Below are 27,543 nucleotides of genomic sequence, written 5' to 3' on the forward strand. Positions count from 1 at the left end.
TCACATCATCTTCGGTAGATGCCTATGCAATATAAAATTCATCAACCTTTTCGATTCAACGCTTGTAAATCCAAAGCTGTCACGGAGATCAGATTCTGTAAGATCACTCAACATGAATCCGTCGACCATGTCGGTTCTAAACACTGCCTCATATTTATCCAAATTCAACCTTCTCAGTAATTCCACTACATCATCAACGGTCATTCGAGCAAAGGCCATTTGAGGGTCGAAGTTCATCCTTGTTTGCTTTTCCCCATGATCATTTCGGGTTTCATATGTTACGTCAGGTACATTTCCTCGGTGTATACCTGCACTATGTACTTTATTCTGCCCCACACATGACTTTGGTTGACGTCCGGAAGGAAGCATGTCATAATCCACTTCCGGTTCAATGTGGTTATATGACGTCATTTTGTCTTCTTTTTCGGGCTCTTTTCTTCTTTCGCAAACTTTCATTAGTTCTTTTGACAATTTCATCTGGATACCCGTTCTATTTTTGTCGTAAAACGGAATGGACGTAAAATATTTCATCTCATCTTCATGAATATCGTCATCATCTTCCGTAGGATTTTTTTCAGATGAACTATTCTTTGATTTCTCTGTTCCTTTAGCTACAACGGGCAATGCAGTTTGATATCTTGGAGGCAACCCGGGCGGCATTTCCTCTTTCGGTGGAGCTGTTGGTTCTAAGTATTTCCGCTGTTCCGGTACCGATACCGGTCTCTTAAGGTCACGGATATCATCTAAGGGTGTGTAATCCTGAGTGAAGACCTTGGTGATTTCGTCATGTCCTTCCGCTAGTTTAATTTCTTCTAACTGACGTAATCTTTTTTCAGTTCTGAAAGCCGTTGGCTCCAGACTGCAAGTAGAGTTACTGTAGCCTAGATTTGGCTTGTATGACTGCCGAAAGTTACTCTCTGCAGACTCCTTTGGAACTTTGGGCCACTGTAGTGCTATGTAACGATCAGGTTCGAGGTATTCACACATTTGAGACTTAGCAAACGTGTTTGTTTTCTCCATAGTAATTGATATGTCTGAAATTGGAAATAAATGCAATCACTTTCTTAATTACTTTCATTTCCCTGAATAAAGAAGCATTGGTTAAAGAGTATCGATGAAGAGAAAAAAAAAGTACTCGTCACATGATCCTACAAAATCAAAGAAAAGTAGAAGTGGAAAGGATAAAAAATTAAATATCATTTTCCAGAATTTGGGGAATCTGTTTGTTATTATCATTTTGTCAAACTATTCAAAACTTACTGTGGAGACCACTTTCCGGAATGACATGAAGTTCTAAAAACGGTTACTACATCTACGCCGGACCACATTAGATGTAGTTATTAAAGATAGGTTTCTGAACAAAACAACAATATAGCCCTCTTATTCATTACATCGACAATTCGCTGATAATTAATCAAAATGGAACATAATACGTAGAAATAGGACACCCATGAGAATATATGAGACGTGTGCATGATCATACTTATACAAAACAAATATGTAACATTTTGATAAGGTAAAATTCCATTATACAAAAAAATGGATTCTTTTTATTGCTAGATAAAATGAGTACTAAATTGAAACTTATTTGTTTTTTTTTTTTTTTTTTTGTTTTTTTTTTTTTTTTTTTTTTTTGTTTTTTTTTTCTTATTTCCCATGTTTTTATTTGGAACTATGTGTTTTTGCTTTAAAGTTATAAGGCTTTATCAAATATTGCTGGATTACCTCTATTCCCATGATTACCGCGCAGATCAATATTCTGGAGAGCAAATGCGTACAGTTCATCCATGTAGAGTGCAAATTGACCTGCCATTCCTTTTGAAAATCCATCCACTAACCTGACCTTGACCTCTTGCATATAGAGTGGAATGGCTGTCACGTGTTTGTAATAAAGAGCTCCATTCCCTAATTAACAGATAGATCTCTATGTTATCATCAACTTTCATTCCATGTGGTCATTGTTTCCTTACAATTCCATTTAATTTTGCATTTTATGTACATGTATTTAAAATACGTAAAATCTATTAAACAACTCTTAATTTCTTATGTAATAAAATGTTAGAAGTTCCCAGTATTGTCAATAACACATGCGTCTATGATTTACCTAACATGTTCGTATCCCAATCATATAATTGTCCTATGTTAAAGTTTCGTTTCATTTCCTATGTACATGTAGCTCTTATTTGGCGTGTTTTTGTAATTTGCAGGCTTCTATTGACTAAATCATACGTCACCTTGGTCCAAAAGGTTGCCAAGAAGATATATTTCCTTGTATTTTCGCATCACAAGGAGATTTGAAATATTCGATGTAGTCGTGGAGGTCAGTCCTACGCTCAAACTGCGTCCATCCGTCCGAGACATTTGTACTTGGAATGGTGGATCATACTTCCGGAGGAGGGACCACATAAATTCCTCGGATCCAACTGTGGGAAACGAAAAGTGAAATTAGCATCAAGGAATACCGCTTTATTTATCTACATACCCTTCAGTAATTATGTAGCTGTAATGGTTGGTCGGATGGTCATTTTTCTTTTTTAGGAATTAACATAATTTTAGATACATGAATGAAAGACAACTAGAATTTTTAAAATTAACTTTTGCATTGTTGTTGTTTTAAAGGGTTAGTTTAAGTAAAGTTCGTTTTGAAAGTCAAAATCAATCTGTTGCAGCATTTCTAAAGGTCATAAGATCATACAGCCTAGTGCTGTGTGTATATGGGTATATATTAAATATGTCTTCATAAACTAATTTGAATGACACCCATACTTAGTGTCTCTAGATCATACCACATATCGACCGGATGCAATTTACGCTAACGAATTAAAAATTCAATAAAAGGATTTAAAAAGTCTGTTGGAACCACACATACAGATTAACATCATGCACGGCAAAGAAGGGAAATGCATTGCTTTATGACTAAAATTTGCCTACAAAAAACCTCATCAGTGTATCGAAATTCAGCAGATCATAACGGACTTAGCACGTTCGACTTTTTAACGGCGATTGAGAGTGGACAAAGAGAACACTACATTTGGGAGCTTTGTTCATGTGACAACCAAAGCTTGCCAGGAAAATGACATTTGGCTTCGTTTTGAAGACGTGATATCCTGCTGTGTGTATATATATATTAAATATTTCATTCATTTCAAAATAAACTAAGAATTTGAATGACACAGCAAATAATTAGGGTATTACATTTGTAAATTGTACAATCAAATTCGGTTTCCGGATGCAACTAATTGTATATAACGAATTAAAAATTCAATAAAAGGATAGCTTTATTTAGCTTTAAAAATTTTTTTGGAAACCACACATACTGGTTATTTTAAATGTGAATACCAAAGAAGGGAAATGCATTGCTTTAAACCGTGTATACTAATGACGCTACACCCACATAGACGATTTCATGAGACCACTATGAGAAAAATACTTAAGGGAGGATGGTGGGCGAGAGTCTGTCTCAAAAGGGACATTTAAAACGTCACTATGTCCAAATAGTACAACATATTTAAATGAGTTATTTGAATATGCAAATTGGATTTTACTCTATATTTCCGGTCTTCGCTTGATCAAAGACTACATATTATAAAAAAGTAATACACAAGGACTAGAAAGATTAGTTTTTAATTTGCGAGTGAAAAGAACAGTAGATGTATGTATTACCTTTTCTTTTTCTCTTAACCTTTTCAAAAATTATTATTGAATCGTAGTAAAATGTTGAAATGAACTATTTATATTTCATTTAACTACACGTGATCAGCTACTAACATATAATTAAATCCAGGTTAGCTTTTGTAACGATTAAACATAATTCATGGAAAATGTAAACGCACAATGAAAGAGTCAATTTACACTGTAATACAGGTTATCTTAAATAAAAATAAAACAATGCATACAAACTTCGCTTCCCCAGTAAGAGATCACACTTGTGTAATGTATACTATGTATATAAATATATATATATATTTGTGTGTGTGTGTGTGTGTGTGTGTGTGTGTGTGTGTGTGTGTGTGTGTGTGTGTGTGTGTGTGTGTGTGTGTGTGTGTGTGTGTGTGTGTGTGTGTGTGTGTGTGTGTGTGTGTGTGTGTGTGTGTGTGTGTGTGTGTGTGTGTGTGTGTGTGTGTGTGTGTGTGTATATGTGTGATAAATCAAAATTCTGGAAGAAAACTGAAACCCAATTTGTAAAATTCATGCATACTTTAAGTACTTCAAACATTTTCTTTCCGTTTCAATTCTGAATGGAAAAAACTAAAATATACATAAGGTTAACACTCACATTTTTGCAAATCCTATAATGTTATACCACATCCCAGAGAGAGAGAGAGAGAGAGAGAGAGAGAGAGAGAGAGAGAGAGAGAGAGAGAGAGAGAGAGAGAGAGAGAGAGAGAGAGATTGAACGGTAGGTAAAGGTGGAAAACAAAAAATGAGAATGAGAAATTATTCAAATAACCTAAAGAACCACCACAAATAAAAAAAAAGGACAGGGGAGGTAACTCTACCATCAAGTCTGCTCTCCACACGTCTGAATTTTATTGGGTATGTAACAGGGATACTGAGGAGGCATTTGTCAGTACACACAGCCGGGACATGACCTCTTGTCATCACCCTCTTCTGTTTGTATACCGCATGAATGAAGAAATACTACAAACAGAAGAGAAAAAAAAATCATATTTCCATAAACGTGTTCGTTTTTTTATGCTATGTAAAATACACAAGTAAGTAATACTTTTCAATACCAATTTAGTATCAGATTTAATAAAGTCAAATAATTAATACAGCTGCACCATTCAGCTATTCCGTTCTTCTAAGACTTGGGGTGCGGGGTCAATACTGACCAATAGAAATGTTATAGCTATCACGATTTGGAGTTTGAATTAGGATTGTGTAGAAATGTCGGTAATTACTGGATGTATTTTTCATGGTGAAAATCTCTCAATTTCTTGACAGATCAGATATTTAACCCAGTTAACATATGGTGCAAGCCTAAATAGCACAGTATGTCAATTTATGATTTCTGGTGGATAACACATTTTCTGCGTTATGTTATAATGATATTCGACAAGATAATTCGTCTTATTAAAAAAAAAAAAAAATTATCTCCAAAACAAATTTATGACGGAGTTTTACCATACGTAAATACGTAATACGACCCAACATCTTGACGTAATAACTTTATTACGTGACGTCATATGCCTTGTGACGTCACAAACACATTAGACATAGACTGAGAATATCGGCAAATCGGAAATATTATATCAGTCTTTTACAATATGATTGAATGATGAACATGGTCATACATGAGATTTTTACTCTATTTACATATTATACACAATAATGATACACCTCACCTAAATTCGTCTTTGCAGTAATTTGAAGCACATGTATATAACTTCCTCATATCAGACCTTGTTTACTAGATATAGAGTACTGCTGTAGGTCATTAGAAGAACAAACGTATACGATTAAAATGGGTATTTTCATGTATACCTGTGCTGGTCCAATAGTTTCTACGTTATTGCTTCCCTTGAACCCTTCTTCAATGTAGATAATAACCGGAAGATTCACATCTGATTCGTAAAACTCTCTTAAGGTGTAGATCTTTTTCTGATTTCTAAATACTGACGCCATTTTGGTTAGAGATTATAACTGTTATATTGTTATCATACTCGGTGTAGGGTTTTCGCCAGCTGATAAGATCTATAACTACCATGTATACAAGATAAAAAAAGGTATGTTGACATAGCCCTTGCTATTGACAGAAACGAGATTAAATATTTCTATATACGTTTGCTTCTGATGTAATCATACATTGATTTTTAAGGACATGCAGCGAACATCGAATAGAGTAACTAATCAGACATTTTTTGCCGAACATCTGTCTAGTAGCAAGGGAATGTAAGCTCATATTCATAGATAAAAGTAGGTCGTCCAGATAAGTTTTTGTTATATTTTTGTGTTTGTGAGATCCGTGAAGAGATGCACATGTATACATAACGTACCAGTGTCATTTTATTGTCCTTCAACAAACACATTTTAGTGTATAGACGAAACAATGCATTAATAAATTGTATTTGTTTCAAATCACTACTATTAATGATGTAACTGGAAAAACTTTTTGTTCTAGTGTTGATTCAGAATATCCGATCTTTACCTTAGAGACGATCGTTCCTACAGTTAAAGGTATCGTACATGTTTGAAGCCTTGAGACTCTTTGTTTCGGTCATTAGTATGCTGCTTATATTTGGTGATCTGATTGAGAAATTTCTCGGTAGATGAGGTATCGTAACGTTTTAAAGTCATGGGCCATTTCGAATTTCATCTATAGACAAACATAGCCAATATAAAATATTGATATTTCCACTAAACTTGGACTCAATGTACCTTCCAAAATTTTTTCAAGTCATTTTTCAGTGTACTCTTAAGTTGGCGTATGAATACATTTTTCATTCTAAAGTTGGAGTTGCCTCCCTTGCATTTCTTCACTTCTCATACAGATGTGGTTTTGTTAAAAAAATATTACATTAAAATAATATTTAATTTTGAAAATATTTCAAAACAAATATGTCATAATAAGGATAAAAAAAACACTGATTGGAAAAAAATCAAGTTTTGGTGTTATTCATCCAGTGTCGTCTGCTTAGTTAAAATGTCAAACTTTGGTAATTTTTAACTTCTAAGCGACATACAAGATTTCGATGGAACTCCAGATTCATCATCAAATCTGAACTTTGAATCTGACAATGAACTTCTGATGGGCATTTTAATGCCTGGTATTGCTATTTAAGAAACAAACACTGAAGAATTACAATATTTGGCACAAAGTGAAGTTGCTGGGGATGTCGTGAACATGGAATCCGAAATAGATGAAAAAAAAAAACAAACAGGATCTGAAAGTAACAGAAACACCCATCAGCCCACATTCAGAAAGTCTGAGGTTTAAGAAAGTCAATGAAGCCGAGTTGAAATGGTATGAAGACATGACGCAATCAAAATCAACAACAACAGAAAAACACACAAAATGGGGTCTAAAGCTTTTTCACGGTAATAAACCACTTGTAAAAGTTGTTGATAATTTGACGATTGTTGACAGTTGCACACTGAAAAATACAAATACAATTCAGACATTTAATTTTAAACCTGCCATTGTATCGGCACCTCACATTATACTTAAGTAAAATACTGATACTTCTCTGCATCCAATACCATTTGCTGCCAGGCCTAGTTGAACTAATTTCTATAAATTATAATTCTAAAGTAATCTTTAACATAAATTTACTTTTTGCACCACAAAAGCCACAGAAAGTGCATGAAATTAAAATAGTAATGATAATAAAAGAAATCAAAAGAATATTTATCAGTTTAAATTTGTTTTCTTTCTCTCTGATAGTACTGTTACTTTGCTTTGCAGAATTACACTTTTTTTAAATTTTTCCCAATTTACGCGTTTACTTGTCAGTAGTGTACCAGTCATTAGCAATTAAGAGTCAATCAGGAGATATAAATACAAAATAGATGTAATCATATTGAAGATTGACACAAAAAATGTCGTGGTACTGAACTGGATACTACAGCAGTGTCCAAAGAAATATTGGCTGAACAAATGGGTAAATTCTACTGAGAGACCCAAGACAAAACCAGGAGATTTCACATCAAGTGAATATCACAAAAACACACTAAAAATATCAGGGCAGCAGTCAATTGACATTCTCAGGACATAAATTGAGTCGACATTGACATTGTAAATAGACCAGAATTCAAAAAAGCAAATAAACTCTTAAATGGTCTCCTGAAGGAAAGGTTGTCACCTGGACTGTCGCGCCCAACTCAACATAAATAAATAGTAGAGAGAGGAGATCTGACAAAAATATCTGAATATTTCAATGGGGCAGAAACATCAGTAATAGTTTAGAGACAATGTGCCTGGTTTAACATTTCTGTTCATTTTGTAACGCGGGGACTCGAGTTCCATCACCAGCTAAAGCGTGACTCGTTTGAATAAAAACAGATGAGAACGGAATTGAATACACCACAGTAAGGTATGAAACAAAAGAGAATTCAGGGAGGGATTTCAAATAATGGGTTCTTTTAATTTTAATCAGAGACTGAATCTGATTCCAATATTTTAGTAATCCACAAAGTCATCATGACCATCAGACCAGTTTCGTAAAAATGGAAAACTTAAGAACCTTTCGAACTTATCTCGGATCGAAGATCATGGGGACCAAGAGTGTCACCAGGACCAGATAAAGAATAGTAAAATCTTTCACCCCCTTTGGGGTGAGATAGGGGTATCTCAACCCGAGGGGAGTTATTAAGTTGTCAAACACGAGGCTTGCGGAGGATTTGAAAGAATTTTTACTATTTCCCTATTCGGCCCGCCACTCCTGGTCCAAGGTGCCGGGACCTATCATTTGTACAAAAATTGAATTCCCTTCCATTCATGTTCACATATATTCCATCTCACATTCAGGACTATGATGGTACATATAGCATAAAACATATCACAACACTTCCGGTACTGTGAAATATACATGCCATACATTATGGACACATGAAATACAATCCTACACCGACAGTTACCAACATTGGAATGATAAATAGACAAGCACAGTTATGCTTCATTCTCATAAAGGCATATAAACGGATGTCATGCACTGTTCTTTTCACACTATAACTGAGTGTGTATAAGGACATTACATGTACATATGTAACTCCCCTGTGTGTTACCTGTGACAATCGTGTATGTGGCTATGTTATCAGAATTCGGTAATGCATCATGTCTGGTCGTTACCTCATATACCCATACCTAGCACAACACGCACAGGTTTGCTTCCAAGGTCATTATACTGAGTTAGTATACAAATATTTTATCTTAGGTATAACTATGTTTTGTCACGTGCAAGTATCAATATCAGCCATCAATCAGTGAATAGATTGTTGGTCATATTTCTCGAATTCTCGATCATATGTTCTGACGTCATGAATGAGACCGTCTACCATTATCAAAATATGTTTTTTTTTACTCAAACCATTTTTTAGTATCGAGTTTCAAAGATTGGAATGTTTTACCTCACGAACTTAAGGGGATCAATTGTTTTACTACTTTTAAAAGACTACTAGTCAAACTTTTACTTGATTTGTAGACAATTTTGCAAGATACTGCTGCTTTTTACTTTTTAGAGCAACCACATCTTTTATTTGTACACTGTATACTTTTCAATAATGTATGTAATCATGTGATTTTTATCAGGTATCCAACAGATGAAGTTTATTGTTTACTCATACATGTTGTTTTTACTAACCCATTGATATGTACTTTTACTAACAAGAGGACCATGTGTTAGATAAGCCTTTGGCTTAACATATATTTATCCTCTGAAAATAAAGATTTTTATTATTATCATTATTATTCCTACTTTCGGTAATTCCTTGTTATACAAAGCAAGAGGAAAGCTGCCACAGTGAATTCATCACCAGATTTAATACTACCAGCATCTTGTATAATAAATTCACATCCTATATTAATTGAAGAGAAGTAATAAGTGCATACAAACAGATTAGGTTAACTGCACTACACCTGTCACTTGCGTGTTGTATCTCTAAAGATAACTCTAAAATGGCGGTTTCTCAGTCGTGATTCTAATACGGACAAGGATGTTTGTAAACTTTCTCAAACGCTAAAGGTTATTTATATAATTCATATAATTTTATATCAAGGTTAAAACTGATTTGTTATATTAATGAAGAATCTTAAAGGAAAGGTATCCACCATGACGTCCATATTGCTATATCTGTATACAATCTGGAGTTGATGCTTTACGGAGTGAAGTCCACCCTGTACTGTTTATCTATTGCTTACCACACCATAAATGTATGACAAGATGTGTATTAGTCAATAAGGTTTCGGAAAGTGAAATGTGGTATCTAATATTATGTAAAGCCCACCTGTGCTGTTTTCTTCTAATTCATGCTTAATAGCAATAGTCGGTTGATTAGGTTTCTAAACTGAAATGTTCTGTGTAGTCTGAGATCTCCTACAACATAATCTACATGTCTAATTTGATAAAATACCGAGGCTTTATCTCATTCTTCAAAATCCAAACATAGATAAATCAGTTTTATGAAATATGTTTATTTTGAGTCGTGAACATGGTTCAAGTGTACTAGAAGTAGCGACATTGCCGAACTGTTGCATTGTTTACAATATCAGCTGATTTGATGTATTGGGGTATGTTTATGATTATTTGGAGCCTGTAATAACTGTAGTTATCTAGAATAAACTGAACTTTGAATTATTATTAATAGTACTGATTGATTTTCTTATTGTCTTAAGGAATTTTATATTTCAATTGATTTTCCAGTGAAATTTAGTTATAAATTATAAAAAAGTATAAATTGTTCGGAAAGGGAATTGTTGAAGGAAATAGTGTAATTCCTTGATAATATGAATTGTTTATTGTGTGAGAGATCCCCACTGTACCATTGAACCCCTGTATCACTGTTTTGTAAGATTAATCTTTTATGATGTGTAAATACTGTTGTGTTGAGTGTTTATATCTCTTATTGTCTAAACAAATTGTTGAATTTACAAATTTCTTAGTTATCTGTTGGTAGCGTCCAGGCCGAACAAGGTATTCGCCCTCGGGCACGTCACACCTTAAAATCCAAACATAGATCAGTTTTATGAAAAATGTTAAGGGATGTATCTAACTTGACAATGAATTTTATATTACTATTGGGATTGACCAAGATTGATATGGGGGTTATCGCCGACGAAGCAAAAAATACCTTCTCATTCGGAACACCTGGTCTTGTTGCACTTAAAGCGTTGAAAAGACCAGGTGTTGTAAAACAATATACACGTAAAACACAACTAAAACTGTGTTCCGGAACATCTAATCTTATTCTTAAGAGTTTCCATGTAAATATTTCTTTTGGTTAGACTTTGCCCTAGATTTGTCTACGTTTTCAGTAAACCAGAGATCATCCTCATGTAAGTAAATTGATGACAGCTATAAAAAGTGTTTGTTTATGGAAGTTTTAAGATAGAAACACCCTGCCTCAACAGCATGATGCAATATTAAAGGGTCTGTTCTCAATATCACGTTTTTCTTCCTGGCATTCTCCATATGTTGTGAACTGTATCTCGATGTGCAAGAGTTAACATACCGAGATATTATTAGTCATTCTATTGTTTTGAACTGAATCTCGATGTGTAAGTTTCCAAACCGAGGGACTAATAGTTATTCTATTTTGTCTTGTACTGTATCTCGATGTGTAAGTTTCCAAACCGAGGGATTATTAGTCATATTGTTTTGAACTGTATCTCGATGTGTAAGTTTCCAAACCGAGGGATTATTAGTCATTATATTGTTTTGAACTGTATCTCGATGTGTAAGTTTCCAAACCGAGGGACCATTAGTCATTATATTGTTTTAAACTGTATATTGTTGTTCAAGTTCCGAAACCGAGAGATTATTACTTTTTCTATAATGTTGTGAACTGTATATTGTTGCTTAAGTTACGAAACCGAGAGATTATAAGTCATTCTATTATATGTGAACTTATCTCAAAGTTACCAAACAGCTCACTGTCTAGAGATTGTTTTATCTTAAATGACCACTGTTAATTGCCTACTGTTTGTATGTTCACTGCTCATTGTCTACTGTTTGTTTTAACTTAAATGATTACTGCTAACTGCCTACAGTTTATTTTATCATAAATGTCCACTGCTTACTGCCTACTGTTGGTATGTTCACTGCTTACTGCCTACTGTTGGTGTGTTCACTGCTTACTGCCTACTGTTGGTATGTTCACTGCTTACTGCCTACTGTTGGTATGTTCACTGCTTACTGCCTACTGTTGGTATGTTCACTGCTTACTGCCTACTGTTGGTATGTTCACTGCTGACTGCCTACTGTTGGTATGTTCACTGCTGACTGCCTACTGTTGATATGTTCACTGCTTACTGCCTACTGTTGGTATGTTCACTGCTTACTGCCTACTGTTGGTATGTTCACTGCTTACTGCCTAATGTTGTTATGTTCACTGCTTACTGCCTACTGTTAGTATGTTCACTGCTAACTGCCTACTGTTGGTATGTTCACTGCTAACTGCCTACTGTTGATATGTTCACTGCTTACTGCCTACTGTTGGTATGTTCACTGCTAACTGCCTACAGTTTATTTTATCATAAATGTTCACTGCTTACTGTCTACTGTTGATATGTTCACTGCTTACGGCCTACTGTTGATATGTTCACTGCTTACTGCCTACTGTTGGTATGTTCACTGCTTACTGCCTACTGTTGGTATGTTCACTGCTTAACTGCCTACTGTTGGTATGTTCACTGCTTACTGCCTACTGTTGGTATGTTCACTGCTTACTGTTGGTATGTTCACTGCTTACTGCCTACTGTTGTTATGTTCACTGCTTACTGCTTTATGTTTGTATATTCACTGTTTATTGCCTGTTCCACAGACAATAGGCGTTTGTTGTTTGTATCCTAGGGTCTTTTGAGATACCGGTGAGCAACATCCCGAATCAACCAGATCTTTTTCTAACAAGCCATTATCGGCTGTATTAGGAAAAGTGTCCTTACACGATTGTTTTTGTGTCGTACCAATGACTGTATATCTATCTAGTGACAACGATAGTACAGCCTTGTTCCATCCTTAGTGTATACACAAACGTGTGCCGAGCAGGGGCGTACATCTGTAACATGGGCAGATATAGATTCTCTATGGCTATCTGTTTTCGAATTATTAATTGCAGAACATGTCGGAGGTGAGTGGCACTTGCATAATATAATATTGTCGTCACATTAATGTACATCTAAAATAACCTGCATTCTACCCTTGTAACAGAAAAAATGATCTTAAGAGACATTCTGTTGATATGTAGTTCCACATATAGTTTAGTTCCTGAAGTAAGAAACACTCTAAGACATAAGTCTCACCGTCTATTGTATCACATTGGTATTTTGAGTTGAGGGGATAGCAATTCCTTGACGTTGTACTTGTGAAATATATTCGGTTCTTTTTGTTTTGTTTTGGTTGATTTCGTCATTATATGAACAAGCTTAAGCATGTGAAATTGTCACAGAAAACATTTGTAAAAGTAATGGCTCAAGATGTAGTATTATCCCTACTGAAAAGACTGAAAATTGTACCTTTTTTTCTTAGCAGAAACCTTGACCAATGATCACCAAAATAAGTTTACGAAAGTATCGTGTTAATGCAAACTGAACACTTTGATGGGTTTATGAGCAATCTCCAATTACCATAAAAATGGTACGAATTTGAGAAAGATGTAATCATCATAAGGTGAGAATATTACCATTTTATTTCCATGTTACTGAAGCTGACGAAGCATTCGTACTGTACTATTAGTTTTAGAAAAGTCTAGTTGACAACCGATGACGAAGACCTGAAGTTTTTTCAAGATACCATTTAATATCCAATGAAGTGTTGGCGATTAGGTGATGTGCAAAAGGCATCTTGTACACAAGAATTTTACTACGAATTGCCAATACGCACGCACGCATGCATGACACGCAGCACGCACTCACGCATGGACAGACAGTTAAAATGACGTCGATCAGCATTTAATACGCCGTCCCTCTGACGATTATAATATAACATTAGATTGTCATTGAATACATGGTGTCCCTATGACGATATTAGTTTAACATTTGTAGATGTGCGTTACTTTAAATTCTGTTTTTTGGTAAAGATATTAGGGATTCTACATTTGGCTATAATCAAACATTTCTTTGTCCGACTTCAAAAGCCAAGTAATAACATTGGTGACGGTATGATGAGTTTTGTATTATTCTCGATCACGGCCGCTAGACATTAGTTGATTAGATGAACGACATAAGATAGATCTCCACACGGTACATGTCCTTTAGCTGTGTTTAATGTGAATAACATTAACTCGACAGAGACAGGATCTCTAAACAACTTCTTGCATAAGGTAACTCCTCACCACAAATATACTTAGTTATAAATACATATACTCTTAAACTGGAAACAATTTTGCTTAGTTAAGCATAAAAGTTTTCATGTCAGAACTTTATAACCTCTACAATAATTTTTTGCTACTTCAGAAAATTTACGAAATAACGTCAAAAGAAATGAATAAGAGACAACGGTGGGATGATAGACAGAAAAATCAGAGGAGAAATAACTAAGAGACAACGGTGGGATAATAGACAGAAAAATCAGGGGAGAAATAACTAAGAGACAACGGTGGGATAATAGACAGAAAAATCAGGGGAGAAATAACTAAGAGACAACGGTGGGATAATAGACAGAAAAATCAGGGGAGAAATAACTAAGAGACAACGGTGGGATAATAGACAGAAAAATCAGGGGAGAAATAACTAAGAGACAAGAGAAAATCAGGGGAGAAATAACTAAGAGACAACGGTGGGATAATAGACAGAAAAATCAGGGGAGAAATAACTAAGAGACAACGGTGGGATAATAGACAGAAAAATCAGGGGAGAAATAACTAAGAGACAACGGTGGGATAATAGACAGAAAAATCAGGGGAGAAATAACTAAGAGACAACGGTGGGATAATAGACAGAAAAATCAGGGGAGAAATAACTAAGAGACAACGGTGGGATAATAGACAGAAAAATCAGGGGAGAAATAACTAAGAGACAACGTTGGGATAATAGACAGAAAAATAAGGGGAGAAATAACTAAGAGACAACGGTGGAATAATAGACAGAAAAATCAGGGGAGAAATAACTAAGAGACAACGGTGGAATAATAGACAGAAAAATCAGGGGAGAAATAACTAAGAGACAACGGTGGGATAATAGACAGAAAAATCAGAGGAGAAATAACTAAGAGACAACGGTGGGATAATAGACAGAAAAATCAGAGGAGAAAATGGTGGGGGAATTGAAAGAATAACGTCATGCGAAATTGTTATGAGACAACAGTGGTGGAAATCTACAGACAAAACAAAACAAACAAACAAAATAAATAAAAACATTTTAATAAAAAAGGTCATGAGAAACAACTTAGAGAAAACTGTGGAAAGTTGACAAAAAACTTCATGAGTGACATTTTGGAGTAAAAGGATGGGGAAATTGACAGATTAACGCCATGGGGAATAAATTAGAGACAACGGTTTTTGAATTGACAGAATAACGCCATGACAAACATCTACGAGAAAACGATGTAGAAATTCAAAGAATAACGTCCTGAGAAACGAATACGTGACAGACTGACATCACGAGAAACAACAAAAGGAAAATGAAGACAAATTGACAGAATAATTTCAGTAGAGACAACTCAGAGAAAATGTTGCGGGTAATTAAAAGATAAATATCACGAGAAACAATTTAGAGAAAACTATTGGGAATTTAAAGGAATAATGCCACGAGAAACAACTACGAAACAATGATGACGAAATTCAAAGAATTACGCCCAGAGAAACAACCACGTGACAAGGGTAAGGGAAATTGACAGAATAAAATGAAATAGAATAACAAAAGGTGACGAGAAACAACGAAGATTCAACGTCGGGGGAAATTTACAAAAAACAAAGGTCATGAGAAACAACTGGGAAAACAACGGGGGAAATTTACATAACACCGACATCAGTAACATCTAATGGAAAATACTGGGGAATCTGAGAGAACAACGCCATGAGAAACAACTACGAAACAATGATTGAGAAATACAAAAAAATGCACCAAGAGAAACGACTACCTGCCCACGGTAGGGAAAATTGACAGAATAAGGACTTAAGAAACAAAGACGAGAAAACGGTGCTGCAAATTGCCGAAATAACGTCATGAGAAAAAACAAAAGGAATAGGTGGACATTCGACAAAAAGGGTCATGAGAAACAACTGAGGGAAAACGACTGGGGGTGGGGGTGGGGGAGGTGGAGGGAAATTGACAGAATACCGTCATCAGAAACAACTACGAGACAACCGTGAGGGAATGGAAAGATAGCCCCATGAGAAACAACTATTAGACAACAGTCGGATAAAATGACATTAAAAGGTAATGAGAAAGAACTCACTGAAAACAGTCGGAAATTCAAAGAATAGTGTTATGAGAAAAAAAAACAACGACACAACAGTGCAGGATATTGACAGCATAACGTCCTGAGAAATAACTACTAGACAACTGTAGGAAATTCACAGAATACCGACATCTGTAACATCTAAAGGAAAATACTGGGGAAAGTGACAGAATAATGTAGTGGGAAACACCAAAGGGAAATTCGACAAAAATAGGTCATGAGATACTACAAAAAAAAGATCATGAGAAACGAATGAGAGAAAACTACGGGGCAAATTGACAGAATACCGACATCAGAAACAGCTACCAGACAACGGTTGTGAAAAACCATGGTAATGACAGACTTGTGAACAAGAGCATTGACCCGGAGGTTTCCTTCCACATTAAGGCCCGTCGCGCGCTTCCATCCGAGCCAACAAGAGTGATCAATATAAGTTGGAAAAACTTCGTAATTGTTGTAAAATAAATAAGTTTATATACCAACCACAGGCCTTCCATGACGGGAGTCATCCCCATGGATCTTGCTACCACGGTTAACTTCCGCCAACCACCTTTCCAGTTTAGCATATGAAGGGGAATCCTTGCCTAGCGATGCTACAATATCAGTTTGGATAGCCTTTGATTTAAATATTGAATCACTGCTGTATCAGTGATTTTACCCATTTTGCAATAGTCACTTGCCTTGTTTACTTTAGATTTTTTTATTGATTGTTGTTACATATTTCAGGTTATTGTTGCTGGGAATATGTCTGTTGGTGGCGATTCAGAGCATCAGACACTTCACCGTGATTACCGTCGGTAAATTAAGAACGGATAAGACGTTTTACAGAAGGGAAGACTTCCCTAGTCCGATCCAATTCAAACATGGTGAAACGGGCAAGTCTGTACATCATATAGTTTTCTTAAAGGTACCAAAGGCCGCTAGTACAACGATAGCCAATATATTTCTACGTTATGGAGATGAAAAGAACCTCATTTTCGCGGTACCAAGAAACCACAAGCCAGGTGGTTATTCATTTACTTCACAGTACTTCCTGCCACCACCCAAAAATAGAAGTTATGATATTGCTTGTGCGCATGCCCGATACAACAGAACACATTATAGCAAAGTGTTCCCAAACGATACTGTGTACATAGCCATAATGAGAGAGCCTTTCCAGCATTTTAAATCCTATGTCAGATTCTTTCGTCCTAAAAGGATACTACATATACCTGGAAAAAATCCGGTTTTGAATTTTTTGTCTAGTAATGAAAAAACCTGGAACTCATCTGCTCGAGCTGAACCTATCTGCAATTCAATGGCACGGTATCTTGGTTTTCCCAGAAGATTATTTTTTCAGAAATGGAACCAAAGTATTGCAGAGGAATTTATACATAAACTGAAAATGGAGATTGACCTGGTGTTAATTTTAGAGTTTCTTGATGAATCCCTTGTGTTAATGCGGCGTATGCTTAACTGGGACCTCAGGCATGTATTACACGGAAGACTTCATGTTACAAAAAGTCAGGATCTTCGCTTGAAGTTTGGAACGGATGAAGCAAACCTTCATAAAAAGTGTGCTCATCTAGATTATCAACTGTACGGATTATTCTTTCGCAAATTAAAAGAAACATTGAAAACACAACCACCTGATTTTTTTGAAGAGGTAGCATACTTCAGAAAAGTCAGGGTAAAGTATAATAATTTCTGCTCTTCTGCAATGTCCGAGACCGACCTCCACTCTACAACTGCATTTGAAGGAAGTGTGTGGAATAAACCATTTGTTATTTCAAGGGAACATTGTAAAAAACTTATCATTCAAGATGTAGACTTTTTAGATTATTTGCTTGAAAAACAAAATGTGTCAGAGGATGTGTTTGTGAAATAATAACAATTTTCTCTTTGTTGGTTCTCTGTCCTTTAATTACATCTGATGGTGTAGAGACCAGTGCTTGGCGCAGATCCGTTAGCAATGGTATTTCAATATGACTGTGCTAATATTTTTCTTAAATCACTGCAATTTCCAGTCACGTCTGCCCATATATGAGTACCGAGGAACCTAAATTTAGACTAAAAAACCAGGCGCGAAACTGATGGAGCAAACTAAACAAAACATATATACAACGTTATATGATTGAAAAAAAATGGACATCACTAACTAAGACGAGGAACAGCACACTTCAACTATAAGCCTAAAATCACGACATCAGACAAATTACAAATTAAAAATCACGGATATGAAATCAAAAAGATATTAGCAATATCAAATCTGCTACACTCTCACTTGCATTCTGAAATGTTGTCTACGACAAATATTGTATATGAAAGTTTGATACACCACAGGCAGTTGATTCAGCATCTGATGAATCCACTCCTGATTGTTCTTTGCTTTGATGTGACCCCTCCACATCTACCCCCATCTCCTCCGAGAAGGCTTCCCCTCTTACTTCCGACTCAATGACCTCTTTGTCCCTATGGACGATCGTGGCATTAGGAATACCTCCTCTCGATCTCTTGTTGGCAACCACCATTACATCGTCATCAAACGTCAATGAGAAAGCAGAGCTGCTATACTCAACTTCGAAGGGGCTGGTCCATCTCGTTTGCCGAGACAGTTTTAGTTTTGCAGATGATGTTGGAGGTGTTATCGGTCCTGGTAGGAAACTGATGAGAAGTGACAAATTGCTGTTACTTCGTTTTGCCTATCCAACCCTCCATCTTAATATCGTATACCCCGGTATTTCTTTGTGTTTTTGTGCTAGGACAATGTAGGGGCATTCCTTGTATTTGTCAGCAATCTCATGCTTTCCTTTTTAATGCCATCGCCTATAAATCCCTTATGGAGAGAGTGGTCCTCGTACTTCGGTATCGTATTGAGTTTTCTGTCTCATCATAGTGGAATCTGAAGTGGATGTTACACAAGCGTAAGCATTTGCAACGCCTAATGGGAGTGGCACAACATATTCGGTCAACGTTCCTGTATGCTTGGTCGCTGGAACTGCAAACGTTAGGTCTACTTGAAGACTTGGACTCCTTCCAAACATACACCATGCCCAAACATACACTACGCAGTATCTAGCACACAACTGTGTGATAGGATCGGTTTGATAAAAATGGTTTATAGATTTAAAATTAAGCACAGACGTGTTTCAAATTGATCGGTGATTTTCAAAGTAGTTTTTAATTCGACAATGTTTGAAATAACACTGGACAGTGTATTAATAGGTTTTTTACCAGAGAGTGGCGAATGATACGCCCAGTGGTACAAAACTAACTGTATACAGCTGTATAAGTGACAGGTCAGTAACCTCACCGACTGGCCTCTATACAGTTGCATATGTGACAGGTCAGTAACCTCACCGACTGGCCTCTCGTGTAATATATTCAACACAAGATTTACCTGTGTGTATATCTATTATTTAAAAAGGTTTTTAAAAATATGAGAGTAGTACAAAAGTAATGAAAATTGAATTTCCTTTCTGACGTTATGGAAATTTAGATGATTCACTGCAGAGATAAAAAGAGATGTCCATTTAATGCTAACTTACATAATACATCTTTAATGAGAGTATGTACACGTGTGGCATTTCATAAACTAAACACTTTTTGAAAGTTCAGATTGTATATAATTATTTATTAAGTGTTTGATAGATTTATCGATAGTTTGACAGATGTGTCAAACCTATAGACTTATTACTTAAATAGGAAATATACTTAGTTGTATACTTATATATTGAGAAAAGAATAAACCCTATTCCATCTAGAAATCTAGACGTCATTTCTAAATTTATGTCAACCACGATAGAATCGCACAATTGTGCGATAGTACCGCATGATGTGCGTACAGACGTACGATAGCCGATTTTGTCAAGGTTTGCTATTGTGCGGATATCGTGAATACATCGTCAATCATCGTCCAGACATCATGCGCACACCACCTATCGTGTAACGTAATACGACTCCACAACTGTAACATGAACAATAGAATGAATACATTGTAAATTTACCACTAAATACTTTATTGCTTTTGGTGGTTCAACATCTTGAATAACATGGTTGTCATGGTACGAAATGACTTATCCTGCCAGTACCCGAGTGGTGACCAATTTACCATTCCGCATTTACTCTCTTCAAAGGATTTCTTTCTTCATTCACAGCTTAGGAAAATTATGCTTAACACAGAATGTCCTAAAGTGTTGGGTAAATCCCGTTGTTTGGGCTATTTCCAGCCTTTTTGTGAAGTGTATGCATGGAAAGCACAGGAATTTGTCCCTGGGTATTCATCAGGTTCACTGTTCCAATGTCATGCGAGTGAATGTGTGGCCACGGACAAGGAAATGGTGTTGATGACTGAAGAACATTGAATACCATTTTTAATTGTCTTGATCATGCCATTAGTGATGACGCTGTGATTTCGCTTGGTCCCTTGGACGATGTATGATATTAAAATCCTCCCTGTTACGCTTAGTAAAATAAGCAGGAGAATACAGACTGACATCTTGACAACCCCATCATGAAGTCCCATTAAACATCAGTCTTGTATGGACATATCTTTCATATGGCAATGCATATCCATTAGCACACTACGTCTCTTACATAGTGTTGAAAAGTGAAGTCTCAGATGACTCAAATACAGTATAAAGAAACTGTCAAAACTCTCAATCTAGTTTCAATCAATGTCCTCACTGTCTCGCCTCCTATTTCAATCCTAATCTCAGAGGGAATACCCACAAAGTCAGCTGCTTTCCTCCTGCCGGACTCATGTGAGCTGTTTGTCTCATCAAGACAAGGTGTTTCCCTTGCATTCCTGATCCGTGCTAGTTAGAATGTTTCCGTTGATGATCGTTCAATACTTCAGACCCCCGACTAAGGTGACCTACTCTTCCACAGCGATAAGTGGTTCTGTCCGTTCCTCTACTTGTCTTGTGCTGTATTACTGTCGACATCCAAGATGGCTGCCTGTGGGCCGACTTGATTTCAAATCAGTCCAAAAAAAGTCCAATGCACAACTAGGGACCAAGGGAAACCAATACCTATGAAATATCAGAAGTATCCATTCAGTACTATCTCAGAAATAGGAGTAACAAGATTTTACTCTCAAAATACAAGATGGCTGCCTGTCAGCCATCTTGATTTCAGATCAGTCCAAAAAGGTACAATGCACAACTAGGGACCAAGGGGAAACTGCATATGAAATTTGAGAAAGATCCATCCAGTACTTTCCCAGAAATAGTGGCAACAAACTTTAACTTTCAAACTCCAAAATGGCCGCCTGTCAGCCATCTTGAATTCAAATCAGTTCAAAAAAGGTACAATGCACAACTAGGGACCAAGGGGAACCTGCATATGAAATTTGAGAAAGATCCATCCAGTACTTTCCCAGAAATAGCGGTAACAAACTTTTACTTTCAAAATCCAAGATGGCTGCCTGTCGGCCATCTTGAATTCAAATCAGTCCAAAAAAGGTACAATGCACAACTAGGGACCAAGGGAAACCAATACCTATGAAATATCAGAAGTATCCATCCAGTACTTCCTCAGAAATAGCAGTAACAAGATTTTACTCTGAAACTCCAAGATGGCCGCCTGTCAGCCAACAAACTTTTACTTCCAAAATCCAAGATGGCTGCCTGTCGGCCATCTTGAATTCAAATCAGTCCATAAAAGGTACAATGCACAACTAGGGACCAAGGGAAACCAATACCTATGAAATATCAGAAGTATCCATCCAGTACTTCCTTAGAAATAGCAGTAACAAGATGTTACTCTGAAACTCCAAGATGGCCGCCTGTCAGCCATCTTGAATTCTAATCAGTCCAAAAAAGGTACAATGCACAACTAGGGACCAAGGGGAACCTGCATATGAAATTTGAGAAAGATCCATCCAGTACTTTCCCAGAAATAGCGGTAACAAACTTTTACTTCCAAAATCCAAGATGGCTGCCTGTCAGCCATCTTGATTTCAGATCAGTCCAAAAAGGTACAATGCACAACTAGGGACCAAGGGAAACCAATACCTATGAAATATCAGAAGTATCCATCCAGTACTTCCTCAGAAATAGCAGTAACAAGATTTTACTCTGAAACTCCAAGATGGCCGCCTGTCAGCCAACAAACTTTTACTTCCAAAATCCAAGATGGCTGCCTGTCGGCCATCTTGAATTCAAATCCGTCCAAAAAAGATACAACGCACAACTAGGGACCAAGGGAAACCAATACCTATGAAATATCAGAATATGAAACTTCCTTAGAAATAGCAGTAACAAGATGTTACTCTGAAACTCCAAGATGGCCGCCTGTCAGCCATCTTGAATTCTAATCAGTCCAAAAAAGGTACAATGCACAACTAGGGACCAAGGGGAACCTGCATATGAAATTTGAGAAAGATCCATCCAGTACTTTCCCAGAAATAGCGGTAACAAACTTTTACTTCCAAAATCCAAGATGGCTGCCAGTCGGCCATCTTGAATTCAAATCAGTCCAAAAAAGGTACAATGCACAACTAGGGACCAAGGGAAACCAATACCTATGAAATATCAGAAGTATCCATCCAGTACTTCCTCAGAAATAGCAGTAACAAGATTTTACTCTCAAAATACAAGATGGCTGCCTGTCAGCCATCTTGATTTCAGATCAGTCTAAAAAGGTACAATGCACAACTAGGGACCAAGGGGAACCTGCATATGAAATTTGAGAAAGATCCATCCAGTACTTTCCCAGAAATAGCGGTAACAAACTTTTACTTCCAAAATCCAAGATGGCTGCCTGTCGGCCATCTTGAATTCAAATCAGTCCAAAAAAGGTACAATGCACAACTAGGGACCATGGGAAAACTGCACATGAAATTTGAGAAAGATCCATCCAGTACTTTCCCAAAAATAGCGGTAACAAGAATTGTTTATGGACGGACGGACGGACGGACCACAGACCACGGACGCAGGGCGATTTGAATACCCCACCATCTGATGATGGTGGGCTAAAAACTTACTTTAATTGTATATCTTCTAACTTTTAACCTTGAAAAAGTAGTTTTCAAAGGCTTTTCAAAGGTACTTGAACATGTGTTTTCCTGCCTTATATTATAGTCACAGGTAATAAGGACCACAAGTTCATATGGTTTGGAACACTAATTTAAAACATGTCATATTGTTTTTTTTCTGGGTTATGTGTTTTAGTTTCTATAATATTTTATGGCACTCCTCTTGAAGTTTTGATTATTGCTTGCATAAAATAAAAAAAAATTGTTTCATTCATATTTCTGAAAATCTCATATGAAATAACATTTAAGATCTTGTATATACAAGTAGGTTTTGACTATTTCATTTTTAGGATGTGTGATATATCATTATCTATTCACCATTACTTGTATCTTTAAAATTACTGAAGTTACAAAGTTTCAATAAAATATAAACCATACTTAATACATTTATGTGTTCTGTCTTTATAATCAGATTAAAGTCAATATTGAAGATCAGCAAACAATTTTGACAGCTGATTGCTGAATAACAGCTAAATGTAATGCACTTCATAAGTAGCATCACTGAGATCACTGTAAGTTTGATGGTTTTAATGAAAATATATTTTGTGCTATTAACTTTTTGTAGTCTTACTATCTGCAAGAATTAAAATAGTTATTAACAAAACATTTAACAATAATCTGTTTCAGATATGCACTAATACCTATTTATAGCCTTATATAGATTAAAACTGCCATTACATATTGATCTCGACTTGAGAATACACATACCGTATTTCACCAAAAATAAGCCCCCCGCCACTTTTCCCAATTTGTCAGGAATAGGGGGGTATTTGCGATTAAGCGCTCGCCCCCCTTTTTGAAAATAAAAACAACACATTCAACAATAAAGCAGTACTTGCATTTAATCGTAGAGGAACGCACCGATGGTCGAGCCGTCTCCAATTATCAGCTGCAGTCTAAGGGGAGAGAACTCGCCAGCCAACTCCGCATTGACAACTTCATAGCATCCAATGGAGGGTAACGCCGGTGGAACCAGCATTTCAGCATTGGAATACGATGATCTCAGTAAAATAAATTTTGTTATATTGTTAATAAAATTACTGATCCTATTTCCGTCTTTGGGTTATTTTTTATGACAGATAGGCCAAGTTATCATTCCTTATGACGAAAAATCCAAGATGACGGACACATGTACATCTTGTGAACAGGGGGATTGCCTGCAAATAAGCCCCCTCCCCTCTTTTGACAAGTCTTTTTTTAACTGGGTGGGGGGCTTATTTGCGGTAAAATACATAAATAAAAAAATATATGTATGACTGTTGCTGGAATAATTTTGTAACTATATATTATATTACTATATATCTAACAGTAGAGATTACATTAATTTTTGCATAATAAAAATGATCTGATCATAGCAGCTGCACTGTACAGTAAGCAGTAAACTAAAAGCAAGAGGCCCGTAGGGCCTGTACCACTCACCTGGATCTTAAAGCCTAGTAATGGTACACATGCCTATAGGTTGGGTATTTCAAATATTTCCAAATTAAAACTTGGTCACTTAAGCCCTTTCATGGTGAAAGACCAATGAGTAAACTCCTATAGCATTATTGTCTTTCTCTTTTGATGCCAAGTAAGAGTTTATATGGTTATTGGGTTGGTATCTCAGCTATATCAAAAATATGACCCTGAAATAATGTCCCTAAAGGTGTCCCATACTCAAGAGTCCATTCTTACATAACAAATGTGTTGATCTTTGATATCAATAAATTCTATATATATATAATGTTACAGCCATTTTAAAGGTATAACTGATGAGGGGCCATAAATCATAAATGTGTTAATCTCTTAAAGCCGAGCATATGGTTAAGGAGTAGGGATCTCAGTTGCTTCAAAGATATGACCAAGAAAGTGAGAAATGAAAGCAATTCATATATCATGATTGTTTTTGTTTATCATGGGGATTTCATTAACTTGACCTTATTTGAATAGAAACAAAGGAAATCAAGCAATAATAAGAAAGTCCTCTGACAGCCATTTTGTATAACTGATGAGATAAAATAAATGATTTATGATGCTATAAATTCTGTTTGAAATGAAGGCAAATTAAGTTTTTGTTTATCAATCAAAAACTTACTTGTTTTCAGAATAACAACTGGTATATACAGTTAGAATGATATTTTTGCTCTTTTGCCAATATTCTATTTTAATTTACAAAAAAACTTTAAAATGGCAGTATATAAATAATGGCATAATTATTAAAGTCTAAATAATAAGAAATTGTTGGTGAAAATCAGAACCTGAAATGTGTATTTAGATGATTAAGTAGATTCTCTATTTCCTTATGACAGATTATATACTTGGTTAGAAATTAAGCTCAATGTGGAGTTAAACAATTAACTCTAAACATGGCACACTTTATCAATTGAAGTCCAGTTAACAGTAGTAAACTGTAGGTGAAAATAAGAATTTAAAATGTGTGTTGGAATGGCCATACAAAGATATAAAAACATTCCAAATTTGGTTTATGATGACAACTTATAAGGTTCCAAGCTAACCTGAAATTTGACATGCTGCAATTAATCACTAAATTCAAGTTAACTTTAAACTATATGTGAAAATCTGTTTCGATGGTTATATATAGATATGCTATGTTTTGTTATGATTGCTTTCTGTGTTTTATGATAAATTAACCTCCGTGTGGAGCTAAAGACAAAACTTTAACGAGGTGTGGAACGTTACACAAAAATTGAAGATTTTTCTAATTTTAGTGACATTTCGATTATCTTAACCATCTGACACATCTTTTCAGAGTATGATTTAGATGTGTGAAAACTGCTTCTGACTTTTAACTAAAAGGTATAGAAATTATTTTATGTATCCAAATATGCACTAAAAATTTTTAATTTAAATTAAATTTAGAAACATATTGATCATGTCAACAATTATTCAATAGTTGTCAACTACACAACCACTTCTCCAAAGGAATTTGGACCACAGATCAACTTATCTTGACGATTTAATCGCCTTATATGCGAGGATCCTACAACTGCAATCCTGACCATATTTTCAGAACAAAATCTGCTTTTGTATTGGGTTTACAGACGAGAAATCGAACTTTTACGTGCCCACATACTTGTAGAACGCCGCGAAAGGAAGTTTCAAGACTTTCGGAATACTATAATTTCGTTTGGGGAGAAAGATGTCTCGGGATTATACCAGTTACTTCACAAGGTATGTTTATACTAGCTTTATGTAGTGTTATGATGGGCAGGCTTGAAATTTACGTTACTTGAATGATTAAAATGGTAACCGAATGTGAAATTAAGTGAAAAATAATCATTAATAATTGTAAACTTCATAGTACATTTTGACGCGAAAATACGAAACTAAAGAATAATACTAAAAGCTGACTAAAAAATTCAGAGCTACAGAGTGTCACATTCTTCGAACCGGCCAAAGTGTTCCGAATGCTTCAGTAGGTGAAGGGTGAAGGTTCCTGAAAGTTCCGAATAGTGTTGTTGATTTCACCGATATTCTCAATGTGGGGAAAATGGCAGCAGTGAAGAGAGCAAGGAAGTTTAAAATTTGGGTTATCTGCTATTCTTTCCGAGATTTAATTGCTTGAGGAGGAGAAAATTCATACACAATGGTAATAGAGCTTTCCGAATATTTATAGCTTACAAAATGGCAATTTGTACCTTTGCAGAATACAACAGACAATTTAAAGGTAATCTCATTTGGGATTCCTCCTTTAAACACCTTTATGTCGGACGTGTGACAATATTCCTCGTCAGACATTGTCAAACGTCAGATATAAATGAGTCCAAAGGAGGAATTCGAAAACGAATTATGTGTAGGAGGATGGCGGGTATTAATATTTGTACTACTATATGATTTGTCCACAAATATTATACATTCGCCTCTGATAAATCTACACGGGAGGTCATGACTTTTCTACTCAAATACATTCAAATATACTCAATTAAAATATAACTAAAATTTAATCAAATATACTCATTTTTTGCCTAATGTAACCATTTAAGACAGTGTTATGGTAGTATCAGACTTTGCTATGTGAAAATGTGTTTTTAACAGGGACCAAGGAGGAATATACATATTTATTGATTGCTGTACATGTATAGCACCATTGAATTACAACATATCAATTTACATGGACTTACAATATCAGCATGTATATGACCTTGAACTGTATGAAGAAATATATCTGTTTAAGACAGTGAAAAAAATTCTTAACTCAAAAAAAAATTTTAAAAATAAATTTTACAAACTTACAGTGTTTTCTTTATTGTATATCAAAATGATGTGTTTATGACCCAAATTTAGAAGGTTTACCAGATATTTTCGTGTATCATATACATCAATTGTGATGATGCTATTCTTGTGCTTGATTTAGAGATTGATTGAAAAATATATTAAAAAAATATGTTATCACCATTTTTTTACAAGTACCAAAGAAATATTTCTCAAACTTCATATTTTGGTTCCCCTCTTTCCCATATTTTGTCCATT

General features: G+C 35.6%; 3 protein-coding genes across 3 annotated transcripts in view; 2 read left to right on the forward strand and 1 right to left on the reverse strand.

Moving 5' to 3' along the window:
- Positions 1-5,628, reverse strand: LOC132565141 (uncharacterized). Its single transcript, XM_060229753.1, has 5 exons — positions 5,488-5,628; positions 4,500-4,641; positions 2,235-2,423; positions 1,726-1,905; positions 1-1,034 (listed from the first exon to the last, which is right to left on the reverse strand). Exons 1-5 carry the CDS (start codon positions 5,626-5,628, stop codon positions 1-3), a joined length of 1,686 nt encoding a protein of 561 aa, XP_060085736.1.
- A 196-nt stretch (positions 5,629-5,824) lies between these two features.
- Positions 5,825-17,922, forward strand: LOC132565143 (galactose-3-O-sulfotransferase 2-like). Its single transcript, XM_060229754.1, has 2 exons — positions 5,825-5,895; positions 16,782-17,922. The coding sequence occupies exons 1-2, from the start codon at positions 5,825-5,827 to the stop codon at positions 17,920-17,922; spliced, it is 1,212 nt and encodes a 403-aa protein (XP_060085737.1).
- An 8,639-nt stretch (positions 17,923-26,561) lies between these two features.
- LOC132565144 (F-box only protein 9-like) overlaps positions 26,562-27,543 on the forward strand; it is a 30,271-nt gene continuing 29,289 nt past the window's right edge. Inside the window, exon 1 of the mRNA XM_060229755.1 lies at positions 26,562-26,662. Within this exon, the coding sequence (XP_060085738.1) occupies positions 26,660-26,662 (3 nt within the window). The 5' untranslated portion in view covers positions 26,562-26,659. The remainder of the gene's footprint in view (positions 26,663-27,543) is intronic.

This window comes from Ylistrum balloti, unplaced genomic scaffold (genome assembly GCF_031769215.1).
Source record: "Ylistrum balloti isolate Yb309-2 unplaced genomic scaffold, AGI_CSIRO_Ybal_v1 Utg369696, whole genome shotgun sequence".
Classification (NCBI taxonomy): Eukaryota; Metazoa; Mollusca; class Bivalvia; order Pectinida; family Pectinidae; genus Ylistrum; species Ylistrum balloti.